Source organism: Mustela erminea, chromosome 1, assembly GCF_009829155.1.
Source record: "Mustela erminea isolate mMusErm1 chromosome 1, mMusErm1.Pri, whole genome shotgun sequence".
Lineage (NCBI taxonomy): Eukaryota > Metazoa > Chordata > Mammalia > Carnivora > Mustelidae > Mustela > Mustela erminea.
Genome location: NC_045614.1, coordinates 150,565,564 through 150,585,182, shown reverse-complemented (window position 1 = coordinate 150,585,182; position 19,619 = coordinate 150,565,564). Strand labels below are relative to the sequence as shown.

Below are 19,619 nucleotides of genomic sequence, written 5' to 3'. Positions count from 1 at the left end.
CCTGTAAATACCAGGATGAGTTCCTGGCATCTTCTGAGTGATTAATACTTAATGTAATGTGCTGAGTTTTTCCTTTTCCTAAGGAAAGATCCTATTTTGAACATCTTCCAACCTAAACAACAACAACAAAACCCCAAAAAACAACAACAAAAAATTTCACACTATTATAACTGCTTCTGCAAGTCTACAATCTATGGCTTGGGAGTCTGGAAAATTTTAAGCCACTGTCCAACTTGTAAACCATAAGAAAGAAACATGGCTGCAGAGCCAGGCAAGAAGAAAGACACATATTTTTGTTTTAGTTGACTATACTCTTTTTAGAGGATAGAAACCAGTATTGCCACTCACTTGGAAGTTCAGCCATGTGCTGAGAGTTCCACCCTCATTTTGAGTCATTGTCCCCCCTGGGATCATGAGACTCCTCATCTCTGAGCATGATCTGGAATACTCAAATCCTTCACATTCTATTTGAGAAGAGACCGCTTTTCAAGCTTTATACATTACTCTAGCAGTTTCTCCTACAAATATATTAATTCATTAATTTAGTAAGTACTTATTAAAAACCTATTGTTCTAGGTACTAAAAATAGAAGAGTGGAAAATGGGGTGAAAACAGAAGAAAAAGCTACTTCTTCACAAGGGACAAAAAAATAAGGAAATAAATAGTAGATCAATAGTGATTAATGCTGCGCAAGAATGTAAGGCAAAGAAGCGGGATGGGAAGCATCATGATTTGTGGGTGACTGTGCTGAAAAAGAGATGGAATACAATTTTTGATAGGATGGTTAGGGAAGGTCTCATCGAGGCAACATTTGGGCAAAGACCTGAAGAAAGCAAGGAGGGAGAGACAACAAATGTAAATGTGCTGAGACAGCAACAATACTGATATGTTGAGGAACAGCACATGGGTACATGGGACTCCAGAGTGTCCTTATACACCTTAACAACCTCTCTCTCTATCTTACCCACCCTATATATAAAGGGACATTTCAGACTTAGTAATAAAAATCACTATCTTGAATGGTCAAATTTACCAAACTAAGACCCAAGTCAATAATGAAAGAGACAAGAAGATAGTAAGAAGTTAGAGGGTTCCCTTATGGGCTTTGGTCATTTGTAAATTGAGAGGTAGTAATTAAAGCATCACTTCCAGTTGTTGCCATATTATCTTTTCTCTCCCCACCCCATCCTCCTACTTTCCCTTATCTAAACACACCTAAAGAGATGAGCTCCCGCATTGATCAAGCCCTCTAAGTACTTCTCCCCCAACCCTGCCGTTTACTCTACACGATCTCTTTGGGGGCTAGGCCTTTACATCCACTTTCTGTTAAGTACTGCTGATTCCCTTTACATCATCAGCAGGATTTTTATCATTGAGGAAAAGAGGAATTAAATCAATCAAATAATAGTCAAATCATCCTACCTGGAGAAAAACTGAAAATTGGCCATGGAGAGTCAGAAACATGCAGGAAGAATTAGATTTAATTTTAAATATGTGTCTATGAAAGAAAAATATAAATAGTTAAAAACACCTGGCTAAGATTTAGCTACGGCTAAATGGGAAATAATTAATTTAAAGAAGGCCAAGAAAAGTCAGACCTGGAGAGCATAGGCTCTCTTTCATAAATTAGTGAGTCACAATAATTTAGGCAATAAATGAATAATTGTAGGGTAAGATTAACTAGGTGTTTTAAGGTTGTTGAAGATCTTAAATTGCACCAATTTAGCAGAGTAGGTTCAGCGTGTTTTAATATAACAATTAGCTCACAGTAAAAGAAGAAAGCTTAAGTATTCCTGTTCATGTGTGGGTCTCTGCTATGTAAGATCCTCTCTAACATTTGCTGAATCAGGGTTAGAACCCAAGAATGCTTGGGACTGGGCTGGGCTGGGGATGGGGTGGGCTTTGGGTTGATTTTTAACTTTCTTTAATACAAAAGCTTATTTTAAAATGAAAACCAATCTTACAGAAATAAAATACAGGGAATGTTAAAACTGGAAAGGGCTCTAGTTGAAACTTTTCATTTTACAGATGAAAAGTCAGTTTCTTCATCTGTAAAATGAAGGGGTTGGGAGAAATGAAATCAAATATCTTCCACTTCCAAGAACACATAAAATCTAGAAAGGCTAAATGGTATCCAAAGTTGCACAGCTGGTGCCAGACTTGGAAAATAGGTTTGGTTCCCAGAATTCTCTTTATGGCTGTGAGTCAATTCTGTGTTTTGAAAAGTTTAGTCAACTCAATTGTTTGACACAATGCAGATAAATATCCATCTTACCAAGTTGGATTTATTTTTCTATTTCAATCAGTTTTCCTGTGTCATATAGACATAACCTCAGGGATATCACCAGCCACAGAAGGAGAAAAGCTTTAACATGATACAATTGTGCTTGGAGCTGGCTGAATCACTCAATAGAATGCAAAAAACTTGGCCTTTGGCATTGGGACCAGGAACAATAGATGCAATGCTTTTTGACATGCTGATTGTGCAAAGGTAACACAAAATGGGACTTGACCATTAAAGGCAAAATGTCCATATATGGGCAGAAAAGAACAACCTCAAGTAGAAATCACTGATGGGTTGAAAATATATCATCTTGAGTTCATGCTTCCCGATGCTACCAAGGAACTTCTACATTTCCCTTGGGCTGTGAGAGTGAAGCATGAGCTCTTTCAGCAATGATCTGGTGGCTGAGCTGTCTCTAACCCTGAAGATGGAGCAGTCTGTCCCTCTACACTAGGACTCTGCTCCTCTAATTTAGACCACAAATTCCTAATCTGACACTACTTTTATTCCATCTTCTTCTAGGAAACAAGTCAACATCATGCATTTAAAAAATGTTTTCCTCCCTCATACCATAAACAAAATAAAACGGACATTTGGAAAAATATTTGTAACTTATATTGCAGACAAAAGGTTAATATCGCTAATATGTTAAAGGCTTCTAAAACTTGAAAAATAAAAATTAACAATCCTATTCAAGCAAAGCCATCTTATAAATGGTTCATTTTCAGGGAAAAAATGCGTATGTCCCTTAAACATATGAAAAAATATTTAGCCTTATTCATAATAAGAGAAAGACTAAGTCAAACCAGAGCGAGACACAAATCCTCACCTACTGTAGAAATAAAAATCCAAAACTGTGACAGAATTCTGCATTGAAAAATTTGTGAAGAATAGGTACTGTCATATGTTGCTAGTGTGAATGCAAAATGGTGCAAACTTTATGGAGAGATATTTGGCATCTAGGAAAAATATATTTACCTTTTAACTTGTTTCTATAAATCTATTCCAAAGAAGCATTGGAAAAATGTGGAAAGGTGTTTATTTTAGTATTATTAGTTGCAACACCAGTCATAATTGCAAAGGAAAAAAATAAGAGAGATCTTTGCATATTGCTATTGAGTACTCTCTAAAATACTGTTAAAGAAGAGTAAGTTGAAGAACCATTTGTATAGTAGCATATAGTAGGGTATGTGTGTTTGTGTATTAGATTAAAAATAGAAGGGTAAATGAAAGACCAATCAAAATGGCTGGAATGTTAGGGTAGAGGGGATAGGAATAGAAGTTAGATGTCGCTTGTTCTGGTTCTATGGTTTTCATTTTGGAATTCTGTAGCTCTTTACTTTTAAAACAAAAGTTAAAAACAAAATGATATAAATGAACATTATCGTATATTCACAAGATAGAACCCACAGAGGAATGATTTCAAGAGCTCTTCAAACAGTAATTTTTAACTGTTTATCCCTAGTCGGATATAACCAAAGGTTAAAAAGAACCACAAGGAAACCTTAAGAAATTTTCAATAATCATAATTTTAAATAATATGCATAGCATAATTTTGAAAATATTTATTTTAAGGAAGTAAGAAATTATTTATGTAATAATAAGAAGAAAATTAAGCATAAGAAAAAATAAAATAAAAACTTTAGGCAGTTAACTAAAGTTTCTGTAATCCTAAATTTGAACTGAAAATATTAACATAAATTTGTGATATTATTTCTCCTTCAAAACAAATAAAAACATCTAGAAACAATGACCAATCCAATAACAATGAAAACCCCTAGTGCCCAAATTTTGGTCTCTAATTAATTTTCCCTTTTAGAAGTGGCTGGTTCCAAGTCAGGGTATGGGAAACACACAAAATAAGGTTGGAACATATAGTCCTACCCAAAGAAAAGAATCTATGAAAGACCATTGGGGTCATGACAAAAGAATATAAGAGAAACTTGAAGAAGCTCTCAGTTGTCAAGTTGGAGTATTTTGAACATCAAAAAGGATAATGATAGCAGTAGCTCCAAACATATCAACCATGTTAAAATCCATGTGTTGAAATAATACTTTAAAAAAGAAATCTCTTTGATCATATGTAGAGAATGCTAAGGAAACAATTCATTATTTTGAAAATTAGTAAATAAAGGGAAAGAATCATTCATTTATCCTGCCTTTTTGTTCAGATGATATCATGGGGTACTTAAAAGTTCATCTGGAGGGACGCCTGGGTGGCTCAGTGGGTTGGGCCTCTGCCTTTGGCTCAGGTCATGATCTCAGAGTCCTGGGATCAAGCCCCGCATCGGGTTCCCTGCTCCGTGGGGAGCCTGCTTCCCCCGTCTCTCTGCCTGCCTCTCTGTCTACTTGTGATCTCCCTCTCTGTCAAAAAAATAAATAAATAATCTTTAAAAGTTCATCTGGAAAGCTGCTTATTTATAGGAGAAAACCAGCTAATAAATACAAAAATTAGGATAGGATTAGCATATCACTAACTTGTAACCCCTAATTAATACTGGACTAACTAAGCAGTAACCATCAATACATACTAAAATCATTAGCTAAAATGGGGAATTCTAAAAGGTAATGCTTCCCAAACTTTGATGTGCATATGAATGACTTTAGAATATTGTTAAATTCTAGAATCCAATTTGGTAGCTCTGGGATTGAGCCTGAGAGTCTACATTTACAACAAGCGAACACATGGTGCTAATACCACTGGTCAGAGGGTTATTCTAAGAGAGACAAAACAGCTCTTAAAAATTCTTAGAATGACCCAGTATTATCCTCCTACCCTTGGTGTTCTCCTGTTGCACACGGACAATTTCATAGAACAACATCAGACAAGGTCACTCTATGACCATGAGGGATCAAAACAAAAACCGGGGTGTCTGGGCGGCTCAGTCAGTTAACCATCTAGCTCTTGATTTTGGCTCAGGTCATGATCTCAGGGTCAGGAGATTGAGCCCAGAGTTGGGCTCACACGCTAGGTGTGGAAACTGCTTAAGATTCTTTCTCTCCCTCTGCCTTTGCTCTTCCCCCCCAAGCACTTCTGTTTCCTGACAGCATCTTATCCAGAGCAAAGCTCCAATTCCTTAAACCCTCTCTAAAATCACCAAATGTAAGTCCAAGCCTATAATGAATCCTTTCTAACACTCTCTGAAAGGTTCTTTCCTTTGGTGTGCATTTTCTCTCATTATAATATGTAATAAACACAACTTGTTTAGTTTAGTATTCTGGTGGTTTTTGTTGGAGAAACTGCAATAGTGTGGTGAGTAAGGTTGACAGCTGAGTCACTAATCACTATGTGGTGTTTTGCTTTAGAAACTCGCAGCACCACCTATAAAGTAATCTTGCCCAAAAAGATGAACATGAATCTCATTAAGCCTCTAGATTTAACCATCAGTCTTACAAGAAATAATGCGGTATAGGAGAATATTTTAAGGAGCCATATTCATTTCAGTTAGGAGACAAATTGCTTATTTTTTCTCTAAACAAATAACTGACAAAAATAGAAGATGGAGGAGGAACATATAAATTAAAAGAGACTCAATAGTCATATTAATCAATTGTAACATGCAGCCCTTATTTGGTCCTAATTCAAACTATTACACAAACTAACAATGATAATGATAAAATAACATTTGAGGATATTTGAACAGAGATTACCTCTTTGATAATATTAAAGAACAATTATAAATATTTTTAGGTTTCATAATGGCAATGTTCATTTTCCAAAATATTTACAAATAAAATGATACAATGTCTGAGATTTACTCTAACATAATCCAGTTATGATAAAAGGAAGTGTAGAGGGGGTATAGACAAAAATACTGGCCATATTGGTAATTGCTAAAGGGTATACGAAAATTCTTTTTATTATTCTCCCTACTCTTAATGTGTTTGAAAAGCTCCATAGTAAACAATATTTTTTAAGATTTAATTAATTTATTTGAGAGAGAGAAAGCAAGAGAGAAAGAACACAAGCAGGGATAAGGGGTAGTGGGAGTGAGAGAAGCAGAATCCCCTCTGAGCAGGGACCGCAGCGCAGGACTCAAACACAGAACCCTTGGATCATGACCTGAACCAAAGGCAGATGCTTAACTGACTGAACCACCCAGGCACCCATAAACAATCTTTTTGGAAATATTTTTTACCATTTAATTCAACAGATCACTTTTGAAAGAAGACAAGTTGGAGAAAAAAATAAGGCCTATAGCTCAAAATGATTATACATTCTAAAGAAATAAGCTATAATGAATTTTAAAGTCTGAACTTCCCACCACTGAAATTGTTTTCAGATCCATTTTTTGAAAGCTACTAAGATATTCACCTATTTCTTTCCTTTCTTTTTTAAATCTCTAACACATGTGTCAACTGCAAGTGAAGAGGAATATGGAATTATTATGATATAGACTCAGGTGATGGTCTTTAGAGAAACATTTAATTTAAATGTTTGATTCTTAAAAAGAAAAAAACAAAAACAAAAAAAACACCATACTATTTGAACAATTACCTGGATCTGTAGCAGACATCAGTGAACCAAAAAACAAACAGTCAGTGAAATGGAAGTCTCCATTTTTCAACTGGCCAGCATATACCATAGCTTTCACAAAGCCATACATAATTAACCTGTTAAGAGAAAAATAAGATCTTCAAACATTATGCTGAATCCTGTGCAAATCCATGCTATCATAGCTAACATTCTAATGTGTTTCCTGAATAAGCATCATGCACAAATTACTGCCACTCTGCCAATTCATGGTCATGCTAGCTCTCAGTACACTGTATAAATCTCTTGACTATGAAATACATTTTAACCAAATATCCCAATTCATTCGCCTGGTAAAAGGTAAAAGAATATTTTATAGCATATTTCAGTGAAAATAAATACATCTCAAGGATATAAAAAATAATCTGTCAAATATGGTATAGCAAATTATGGCCACAAATATAGCATCTGGGTTAACATCTGTAAATGGATTGTTTTTCGGTTTTCATTGTTTTGTGTGGTAGGGATGTCTGAAATGTGTTCAAATTTCAAGTCTGTCACTGCAATGAAGAGGATATTTGTCACACATAGCACACCCAGTCAACAAGTTGCTTTACAATAGATGGGTCTCTACCACTGCTAATGTCAAGATACTTTCATACTGGGTACAGAATCACTGTTAGTAAAGAACTCCTATAACTTCAATATGTTGTTGAAAATGAATCCTGAAAGGTTTATGTTTTGATCTTGCAAGGATAGCTATTCTTTTCATGAGAGTATAAAAGGTTTTTAAGCTTACCAAACACACCATGGAACATAGCTTATCTATCTTGGTCATCATTTGCCACCCTATAGCTTTTAAATTGTATTTATTTATTTAACTGACTGATTGTTGCCAAAATCCTAGTAGAGGAAATACAGAGATTGGTGAACTGGACCATAGTAAAATCACTATAAGTGACTCTGAGAGTCTTTAGAAATTGTAGATTCTCAGACCAATAGATGTATGTTTAAATATTCACATGCTTGGAAAATAAATTTCTTTAAAAATGTTCTAAGTTGTGAGCATGGATAAAAAGGCTAGAAAACAGATTAGAAATTATAATGTCAATGAAAATGCAGATATTTCAGATTCTGTTAAAAAAAACTTCTCCATGAGAAAATATTTTGGACACTGTGTTTAAATCTAGATTCTACCACTCACCAGCTATGTGGATTTAGAACATTACTAAAACTTTCTGAACTTCAATATCCTTATTAATGGAATAGTGATAACAATAATAGCTAGCCCATAGAATTGTTTTAAGGATTATCAGAGATAATGTACATTTGGTTTCTGGCACGTAGTACATTCTCAATGGGGTTATTATTACTGCTAATAATATTTATCAAAATAGGTAATATGTACTTACTATTTATATTTCTTTACATGCTTTAGCTAATTTAATTCACACATTAATCCTATAAGGAAGGCAGTATTTGCATTTTATAGATGAGAAAACTGAACACAGTGTCTTCACATAACCGGCACAAGATGATACAGCTATTAAGTTGCAAAACCAGATCTGAACTGTGGGGAACTGACTCCTTAGCCCAGGCTTTTAACCACCACATAATATTGCCTAGATGAATAGTTCTCTATTTTATATTATATATTGTCCCATATAATATACTCACAGCTATCCTATTAGGTGGTGGTTCTAGGTTGTACAAAGGCACAACAATGGAGTATTGCTAAGAACTTGGAAATAATACTACCCTCTGAGTTGTAATTATTAAGCCATAATGGGTTTGAGCAGAGAGGGCCAACATTACTATGAAGAATGCGGACTATAGTGAGAAGGCTGAATCTTAACTAGGCTGAAGGTATTAACATTTCTGAGAAAGGCTTTGTCATGGGACACAACAATGGTTGCTGGAAGAGGCAAGTCCAAGAGGTCTCAATCATGGCAGTTTACTCACACTCATGCTGGGAAGGGTATTCTGCCAGTTACTAGGTCATGCAGCCTGTTGACAGGAGCAGGGTAGCTTCATTCAGTATATTTGTTCATTCAATAGACATTTATTATTTAATCCCTACTCTGTTTCAAGCTCTGTGCTAATTTCTTAAAATACATCAGTGAAGAAAACAAAGATTCCTGCCCTTATGAACCATACATTTTACCAGATAGATAACAATAAAAATTACCATAAATTTGATTTATATCTGTTAATTGTATCATGCTCTGAACTGGAATCTGCAAATGGGATCAACACTGGGACAATCGGGGCAGTTAAAACATTGACGGGAATGCTCTCCGATAGTCATACCTTCAGCCTCTTTGGGTACTACCCAACTTCGCCACAGCCCTTTCTCATTTGAATTAGCCTTCAAATATTGAGCATCAACAGGCTCCGGAACCAATATAAACTTTATGACCTGTGATTTTATTTCTGAATTTTACACTTATTAATTAATTTTATAGGCTGGGAATCTAGGCTTAGAATTAAAATGACTTTTCCCATATTGCACAGAAGCCATTAGATTAGGTGAAAAAAAATATGCATATATACTATCTAGACTTGGGAAGATTATATAGAAACTAGAAGTCTCATATACTATTGATAGAAATCAAATTAAAGCCTTAATTAAAGTATCAATTTTCAAATATTCTATGGCTTATTAAATGGTTGCCTACAAACTTATGCCAAAAATTAATTCAATATGTACCAAAGGGTGTGTATTCAAATTATATTAGATTTCTCTTGTTTATAAGAGTGAAAAATTCAAAGAAATCTAAATATCCAGTGAATAAATTATAAAACATACATATGCAGACTCATATGCAATTAATACTACTATATATAAGATTTTATATTAGACACAGAAAAGTAAACTGATGAAGCAAATTATAAAGTGGTAACAAATAATAATTTCTAATTTTATAAAAATTGAACAGACTTAGGCATGCATACAAACAGGAAGAGACCAGAGATATATAAGCTAAAATGTTAATAGTGGTTAAATAATGAAATTAAATGTGACTACTTTTCTTTTTGGTTTTCTACATTTTTCCAGTTCTTTTAAAAAATAGTAATAACAAAAAATAAGTAACAACATACATTACCAAATGCTATTATGTAACACAATAGATATTTATTGTGTCACTTAATCTTTAAAATTGTATAAATTAGGTTCTATAATTATTCCTTTTTACATATGAGAAAATTAGGACTCAGAGACATTTGATAACTTGACTAAGGTAAAATAAATTAGCTTATGAGAGAGGTGGATTTCAACCTAGCGAGCTGGATGCTAAAGCCTGCAGCCTTAACCACCAACTCTATAAAGCTTTTGAGTTGCTTTGAAATCGGGAGAAACACACACGAATGTAAACACACACACACACACACACACACACACACACACACACGCCTAACCACAATTAGTTTATTTACTTCAAATCAACTCCTGGACATAAAATAACTATAATTCCAGAGGCTTATGTGAGATATTACCAAAAAAGCAGAAAAAAATGTCCAGTTCTTTGCAAGCTCAATACCAATAACAATGGTCATCATCATTGGTAATTATAATAATCCAATAATTAGTGTGTCTATACCATATGCCACACCCTTCTTTATAAATGGTAGCTCTTGTCATTGTTGCTACGTTATTATTAATGAAAACTAGTTATAACTATGTTAATTGGGAAGCTAAAAAAAGTAAAACCATTAACAATTACCATATTCTCAGAGTGGTACAGTCTATCAGCACTTCACAGAAAGTATTTCAGATGCTCAGGATACAGGGGAGATGTGGTTTGATGGGGATAGGGAATCTGGTGAAGTCCGATGCATGCAATGCTGTGAATATGATGAACCTGAATAAGATGTCCTCCAGGGGTTAGTGACAGCCTGGGTCACAGGGATGGGTAGAAGCAGAACTGCTTCATAAAAGGCAGAACTGTTGATAGCATTGATTTTGACAAATATCCACTTGGTCCTATTCTTTGAAAAGCAAAGTCCTTGTGCTATGGAGGATACAAAAGTAGAAATCCACAACCTACTCTCAAAGAGTAGAGTATACATGATGGCAGTCATGTCACTGATGCTAAAAGAAAGCACTGGGTAAAGCAGAATTTGGGGAAATGCCCAACACAATACTCTACACACTCACTTCATTAAGTGTCTAGATATGTGAACTTATTTTAAATTTCATGAGCTTATTTTACACCATTAAATCTCCAAACCTAAAGACTTGTGAAAAAAGTTCCATGTGCCTCCCTCTCTCTTTTTCTTCCTTTCCTTATTCTTCTTCCCTTCTTCTTAATTTCCACATGTGAGTGAAATCATATAGTATTTGTTTTTCTCTAACTTATTTTACTTAGCATAATAATATATTTTAGCTCCATTCACATCATTGCAAATGGCAAGATATCATTCTTTTTAATAGCTGAATAATATTCCATTGTGTATACACACATGTACACACACCACCTCTTCTATATTCATTCATTAGTCAATAGACATTTGGGCTCTTTCATAATTTGGCTATTGTTGAAAATGTTGCTATAAACATTGGGGTGCATGTGTCCCTTTGAATCAATATATTTTTTTTAAAAGATTTTATTTATTTATTCGACAGAGAGAGAGATCACAAGTAGGCAGAGAGAGAGAGGAGGAAGCAGGCTCCCTGCCGAGCAGAGAGCCTGATGTGGGACTCGATCCCAGGACCCTGAGATCATGACCTGAGCCGAAGGCTGCGGCTTAACCCACTGAGCCACCCAGGCGCCCTGAATCAATATTTTTTAAAAAGATTTTATTTAGGGGCACCTGGGTGGCTCAGTGGGTTAAAGCCTCTGCCTTCGGCTCAGGTCATGATCCCAGGGTCCTGGGATCGAGCCCCACATTGGGCTCTCTGCTAGGCAGGGAGCCTGCTTCCCTTCCTCTCTCTCTGCCTCTCTCTCTGCCTACTTGTGATCTCTCTCTCTCTCTCTCTGTCAAATAAATAAATAAATAAATTTTTAAAAAAATAAAAAATAAAAAAAAATAATTAAAAAAATATTTTATTTATTTATTTGACAGAGAGAGAGAGAGAGAGATCACAAGTAGACAGAGAGGCAGGCAGAGAGAAAGGGGGAAGCAGACTCCCTGCTGTGCAGAGAGCCCAATGCGGGGCTCCATCTCAGGACCCTGAGATCACGACCTGAGCCAAAGGCAGAGGCTTAACCCACTGAGCCACCCAGGTGCCCTTGAATCAGTATTTTTCTAAACTTTGGGTAAATACCAAGTAGTGTAACTGCTAGGTCATAGTAGTTTTATTTTTAATTTTTTGAGGAACCTCCATACTGTTTTCCAGAGTGGCTTCACCAGTTTGCATGTCCACCAAGAGTATAAGAGTGTTCCCCATTCTCTGCATCCTCGCCAACATCTGTTGTTTCCTGTGTTGTTAATTTTAGCTACTCGGACTTGTATGAGGGGATATCTCATCATAGTTTTTACTTGTATTTCCCTGATGATGAGTGACGTTGAAGATCTTTTCATGTGTCTGTTAGCTATCTGGATGTCTTCTTTGGAAAAATGTCTACTCATGTCATCTGTCCATTTCTTAACTGGATTATTTGTTTTTGGGGTGTTGACTTTGGTAAGTTCTTTATAGATTTTGGATACTAATCCTATATCAGATATGTCATTTGTAAATATGTTCTTCCCATTCCATGGGTTGCATTTTAGTATTGTTAATTATTTCCTTCATAGAAAGCAGAGGCTTTTCATCTTGATGAAGCCCCAATAGTTCATTTTTGCTTTTTGTTTCCCTTGCTTCCAGAGACATGTCTAGTAAGGTGTTACTATAGCTGATGTGTAAGATGTTACTGCCAGTGTTATCCTCAAGGATTCTGATGATTTCCAATCTCACATTTAGGTCTTTCATCCATTTTAAATTTATTTTCTGTATGGTATAAGAAAGTGGTTCAGTTTCATTTTTTTGCATGTTGCTGTCCAGTTTTCCCAACACCATTTGTTGAAGAGACTATCTTTTTTTCCTTTGGGTATTACTTCTTGCTTTGTGAAAGATTAGTTGACCATGTCATTGAAGGTTGCTGGAGAGGAGGTGGGCAACTGATGGGCTAAATGGGTGTTGGGTATTAAGGAAGGCACTTGTTGTGATGAGAACTGGGTGTTCCATGTAAATGACGAATCACTAAATTCTACTCCCCAAACCTACATTACACCATATGTTAACTAACTAGAATTTAAATAAAAACTTGAAACAAAGAAAAAAGAAGATAAAGACAAACCTAGAAGCCAACTCTCAACTATAGAGAACAAGCTTATGGTTAGCAGAGGAGAGGTGGGTGGGGTCATGGGTATGAAAGAGGACACATGGGATAAGCGCAGGATGTTGTATTGGAGTGCTGAATCACCATATTTACACCTGAAACTAATATTAAATTGCATGTTAACTAACTAGAATTAAAAAAAAAAGGGAAAAAAGGGTTCCAAAATGTTCAATTGCTTGGATGATTTCTAAATATGCCATCTTGATCTCTATCAGTATTTTTAAGAAAGAATATACTTACTTCTTTTTTAAAAAAGTAGTCTTGATCAAGCAATGAATAGACCTACTAGAAAGGTAGTTTTTTCGAATTGCTAGGGATAAGTTAGGGGAGTTGTCAGTTTGGAGATACAGATGTGTGGGCCAGTCTCTTTAACTGTTGCAAGAGCCACATCCCTGCCTGCGAAATCATGTGAAACAGGCCACTATATGAAGCTCATTCTGCAGTGGGAAAATCGAGAACCAACAGGCTCTGGAAGCAATATGACAGTTATAATGTACATCTAGATTTCCGATTTCTGTACCTAAACATTTTCCTTTAGATAAATATCTTTCCCTATGTATTTGTTCATATTTTGTGGATAGTTTATATCTCACATTTTCTTTCTTTCTTTCTCTTTTTTTCTGGAGCATGCATTCAAGAGTAATACCCCACTGGAGAATTCATAAATTCTTTTTTAAAATTTTGAGCTTTATTGACATATAGTTGACATATAACAGTGTATAAGTTCAAGGTATATAATGCCATGATTTAATACATGTATATATTGCAAAATGATTACCAAAAAAAGTTCAATAACATATGTGTCACCTCACAGTTACATTTTTGTGTATGGTGAGCAATTTTAAGATCTACTTTCTCAGCAAGCAACTTTCAAATATTCAAGACAGTATTATCAACTATAGTCATCATGTTGTGCATTACATCCCTAGAACTTATGCATCTTATAACTGGAAGTTTGTACCTTTTCATCATCTTCATTCTCATCTCCTGTCCCACTCCCTACCCCTAACAACCACCAGTCTCTTCTCTGTTTCCATGAGAGAATTAATAATTTCTTAATCCTGGGCTAGATGGGGTTGGGAAGTTCTTCTAGCCGAATTCTTTATTCATTCACTCAAGCGTTCATTAATTTGCTCATTGACTCATTTATGAAACCAAAGATTACCCAAAGATATAATTCCTCCTCTGAGGGAGCTTACATTTTGTTGGGGGGAACCAGACATTTAATAGCTAATTTATAATTAATTATTAGTATTGTGACTAATCCTATGGAGACAAATATAGACTGCACATGTGCCCACTTCTCCAGTTGGGGAATATTAAAGGGGAACTTTATTTTATGGAAGAGATCACAAGTTCGAAATGTTGGCATGCTTCTCCCTCCCCTCCCCGCTTGTGCTCTCTCTCACTATCTCTGTCAGTAACTGTCTCTCTCTAATAAATAAATAAAATCTTTTTTAAAGGAAGAAAGAAAGAGAGAAAGGGAGGGAGGGAGGGAAAGCAAGCACTAAGTGTCCTGGAGGAGTCCTGGAAGAAGTGAAGATCAAGTGCACGGGGTTCACAAAGAAGAAACTCTCTTTACCTGGGGTCTCAGGACAGGGTTTGAGAGGAAGGTGGCTTATCTGCTAAACCTGAAATATACATTCAAGTAAGGAAACTGCCAGCAGTGTTTCATCAATACGTGGGATGTCCCAACTAGTGATTTTTTTTTTTTCTAGAATGCAAAACCTTTCCCACTGAAAAGGTTTGTTCTTCAGTCAGTACAAAATTCAATGGACAAAACGAAACCCTTCCTTTGGCAATCCAGGGAATCATCTGCCATCTGCCACTCACTGTAGAGATGAGGGGAAAAGGCCTTCCTGACTAAGCTGTGACTCCACCCCTGGTTTTCACTTCAGCGCTCAGTACAGGCTGCTCTGCCTCAAGGAGTCTGAAACCTGAGGCTGTTTTAACTGAAGCAGGTCCTCAGATCTCACAATGGTATATGGCCTCCTTGGCCCATTCTACTTTTCCCACCAATTTTAAGACTTTGTCCCTTCTGTTTCATTGAAGGTTGGGGGAAAGAAGAGGATGTAGGAGTCACTTCGGTGACTTGCGTGCATGTTAAAAGAACCTGCCCCAACCCTCTCTTCTTTGAAAGGGTTGGAGGGAGACAGGCTTTAGAGAAAGGGGAAGGTTGCATTCAGTTTTTCTGTCCCTAAGTGGAAAGCATAGGCTGATTAGGTAATGGGATGGGGTAGGAGGAAGGAGAAAAATGGGGGGAAGGTTCATTGACAGGGGCATAAATGCAAGTGTGTTGGGGTTGGGAAATTCTATATTAGGACATTTGGCAACTCAAAAACTTTGTTTGCAACAGTCATCACCAGAACAACGAAATTCCCACAGTTGCCACCCCATGGAAACTTGATTTTTCACAAGTCACCTATCTGGCATTAAGTAGTAGGCTCTCTGGCCCTAAGGCTCTAAGAAGACTGTGATAGGAATAAAAGTAAGAGAAAGACAGAGGGAAAAAAAACCTGAACATTTGTACCTGCCTTGTGCCTGGCCCCATATTACTACATTTTATATATTTTTAAATCTACACACACACACACACACACACACACACACACACACACACATACCAGTTGGGTAGCCATGAGGATTCTTATTTTATAAACAAAGAAACCCAACAAATCATAGAAATTAAATTTTTTTTTAAAGATTTTATTTATTTTTTGACAGACAGAGATCACAAGTAGGCAGAGAGGCAGGCAGAGAGAGAGGAGGAAGCAGGCTCCCTGCTGAACAGAGAGCCTGATGCGGGGCTCGATCCCAGGACCCTGAGATCATGAACTGAGCTGAAGGCAGAGGCTTTAACCCACTGAGCCACCCAGGTGCCCAGAAATGAAATTTAAATACATGTTCCTTTCTACTTTTTACTATTGGACACTAAGTAGAAAATTTAAGATGTCTTTGCCTTGGCTTCACAAATTTAAGAAGCAAATTACTATATTCTTTGTTCCTGGTAGAATGCCTTTGACATATTATGTTGGGACTAGCTCTTTAAGGGTTATGAGTGGCCCAGGAGACCTTCCTTTCAGGCATTTAATTAGGCTGTAAAAGGGTATGGAAAGCACCATGCCTTCCACGATTTCTCCTTTAAGTCAGTTCTATATCTGGTTCCTGCGAGCCTGAACTGGCTACCACATTTTTTCAATAATGGAAAGGCAGCAGAGAGGAGGCTGTGATTCAGTACACTGTTCTTTACCCATTACTGGGGTCTAAGACTCTAAGACTGTGCGTCCCTTGGAAGAAAATTAAGTGAGGACATTTCTTAAATACTCCAGTGCCCATCTGTGTGTTAACTTGCCACCGTACTGGACCTTCCCTGGAGCCCTCACACACCTGCGCACTTTTGTGACAATTCCTGCTTCTGTAGCAACTTATGCAACTGCCTGCAGAGATATAATCTCCTCTCCTGTAAAGTACTTCAAGGTTCTTGGAGAAAATATGATATAAATCCCAAGCATGAATATGGAACGGGCATAAATTGAAATGTTGATATGCACTAAGAGGTAGAGATCTACTAAAAGATTAACTAAACACAGGCAAGAACTTAACCGGGCATTCTTGGTGTGTGTCTACTCATATCCACTATCTGGGAGTATGCTGGCTCATTCAGGCATGAAAGGGGATCACTTCTGAGAAGACCGAAAGGAACAATGAAGGAAGTACAACTTAGCCACACCCACTCAATGATAGCCTGCCCCAGCATCCTGGGATGTGTGGCCCCTAAAATTCTCTGAGTAACTTGAGTTCCTCACGTCTCTCCTGCTCCCTCAATTTTACCCTATTCTCTACTTCTCTGTCTTCTTCTTTCAAAAAACCATGCGTAGTGGTCACTAGTTGTAATCACTGCTCTTTCGCCTCCAACCCGCTATCGGTTTGTATCCTCATCGTTCATCCCTTGATACGGTGTATAAAGCTCTCTCCTTTATTTCCTCAAGGTCTTAAATTCCAGCCATATATTCTTTGTTTCCCCATCTTACCCAACTAATTTGAAGATAGCATATCTGGGCTGTTCTCTCTTTTGTCCTCTCGGTTCGCACCTCAATTCCTATGCACACTTCAGCCAGCCTTGCTAGGTCCTAAGAGTTACAAAGATGAATCAGAAGTGGCTTCTTTCCTCTAGGAGCTCACAGCTCAGGAGAAAGGATAAATCATGTGTATAAATGACTGAACTACTATGTGAAAAGCTGTAGTTTCGGTAAAAAAGCTAAAGGCAAAATGATATGGGGTTTCAAAGGAGGGAAGGTAGAATATGGTCTGGGGGAAGGAGGTATTGGAGATGAATCTTCCTTGAAAGGCAGATGGGGTCAGATCTGAGTTGTGGCAGTAGGAAGAGGAACAGGGATAGTCGCCATAGGCCAGCAAAACAAGTGGGTGGTAACACGTCAGGTATGGACAGTGAAAGCTGGGTAACTCAATGTGATGAATTCTTCCACTATGTATCGTTAGAAAGTCTAATTCAATGGTCCTCAAATTTTGCTGCATATTAGAATCACACAGAGAGTTTTGAAAATGAGCATGCCCAGGCTACATCCCAGACCAAATATATCAGAATCTCTGCAGATGGAACCCATGCACCAGAATTTTTTGAAAGTTCTTCCACTGATCCTGTAGCCAGGATCTAGAACAAGTGTTCTCCATCACATCTTGTCCCTAATGTCAAGACCTGGGGAATCAGCAGATCTGGAATAAGCCCTGAGATTCTACATTTTTAATGAGCTCCCAGGTGGTGCCATTGTTGCTGGTCCCAGGCCATACTTTTGAGTAGGAGACTCTAAATGAGAACCATCGGGCCTCAGCCATTGGTGTGTGTTCTGGTTTGGATGGTACACTCCTTAATATGGCAACACTTTAAATTCATCAGTGAGCTTGCCTGAGATGCAGTTAGGTTACGGGTCCACATATAGAAAGCACCTAACACCTTTTGCTTAGTGACTTGGTTTCCCTGCTATTCATTGATTAGAGATGAAGACTAATGGACAGCATGTGAGGATTCAAGGTGTTATTACTTCTCAGCTGCAATTTGGAACTCCTTGTAGAAGAAAATGAAAATAGGGTGGGGGCTAGGGAGTGTCTTAACCCACTGCAATATAAAATTTAACAAATCTTTGTTATGCCTGTGATCTGCAGTTCTGCAGAGACTTTTTTCCTAGGTACAGAGACCCCCCCCCCCCTTTTCCCTATCAGAGGGAGAGAGCTGGATGATTGTTTGGGCCTTATCTGAGGCTGGTAACTGCGAAGTCCTTACTACCAAGTTTTCAAAAATGGTGAGAGAATCCTCAAGCTTTTATTTTTAAATATTTTAAAAAATCCTAGCAGAAACTGCATGTTTATTAAAAGCAGTTTTTTGCTGTTTAAACCAAATAATAGGTTTCTTTGCTTTGGAATGAAGTATAACAACTAAGAGGCTTTGATGGCAGTAAAAATTGTATATGTTTGTGTGTGTGTGTTTGTGTGTGTGTATGTGTATACATATATACATTTAATGCTTTTATTAATAAAAAGAAGCTTGAACAAAATATCTCAGAGTATGAAATTCATCTGTGCTAAAGCAGCAAGAATGGTGGTTGCTTCCCTATACATGTGGCCCCTTGATTACTACTTTTCTTTTCTTTTTCTTTTTTTTTTCCTTTAAATGTCACTTATTTCTGCACAGTGTTTCTATTAAATTTGGATACATACATACAGATATAATTTAAATAAGTAGAAAATTAATGAAATAATTTGGCTAGTGAGCTCTTCTACAACTTGCAAGTCTGTATTTCCTCATTATTAGTAAACAATTTTTTCTTCAGTCTTCTATACTTCTCAGCTTGAGTTCCAAGTTTGCTTAGCCCCAGGGACTCCTGAGCAGCTACTACTTTTCACTTTAAAGACATATGTATGATTGTTACCTCATTTGCTCTTACTCTTCCCAGAAGGTGGATAAAATCAAGGTCCATTATTCTTTCACACATTAAGAACTACCACAAAAATGCTTAGAGCCTATCTACCACCTTAAAGCCTTTCTTCTTCCATTTTTCCTCAAGTGTAAAACTGAAACACAGGTTGGAATAAGTTGTTTAGGTCAGGAGGAAAAAAAACTTAATCCAGAATACCTATCCTACAATATAGAAACCATGACACATCTAGGTTAATGACTTGGTCAAAATTATACTGAACCTGACTTGTAGCAAGCCATGACAGGAATGTCCGTTTTCTCCTAAAGAGATCTCGCATCACTGGGAGTTTTCACAGATTCTTTGCTGCCTAGAATTTTAGCAAAGTGAATAAAACCAGCGATTTGAATATAACTTGATAATTTAGTCCCAGAAAATTTCCCATCCCTTTTCATATTCCCTAAAGCATGTTTATATTCTTCAGTTCTACAATTTGAAATCCTAAAGCCAACTGCTGGTTGCAATAAAATGTAAATAACAAGAAAATGCAACTCTTTGGGTTTTCCCTAATCAGATCAACTTTTCAGCAAGTAGGAAGCTCATAAATA

The 19,619-nt window shown here is 36.8% G+C and overlaps 1 protein-coding gene across 4 annotated transcripts in view; it reads right to left on the bottom strand.

The window, feature by feature from the left end:
• Positions 1 to 19,619, bottom strand: part of SLC9A9 (solute carrier family 9 member A9) — a 675,208-nt gene that overhangs the window by 394,917 nt on the left and 260,672 nt on the right. For all 4 annotated transcript variants that reach the window (XM_032346649.1, XM_032346639.1, XM_032346659.1 and 1 more), the window contains exon 5: positions 6,783 to 6,898. In XM_032346649.1, coding sequence (XP_032202540.1) covers positions 6,783 to 6,898 — 116 coding nt within the window. The remainder of the gene's footprint in view (positions 1 to 6,782; positions 6,899 to 19,619) is intronic.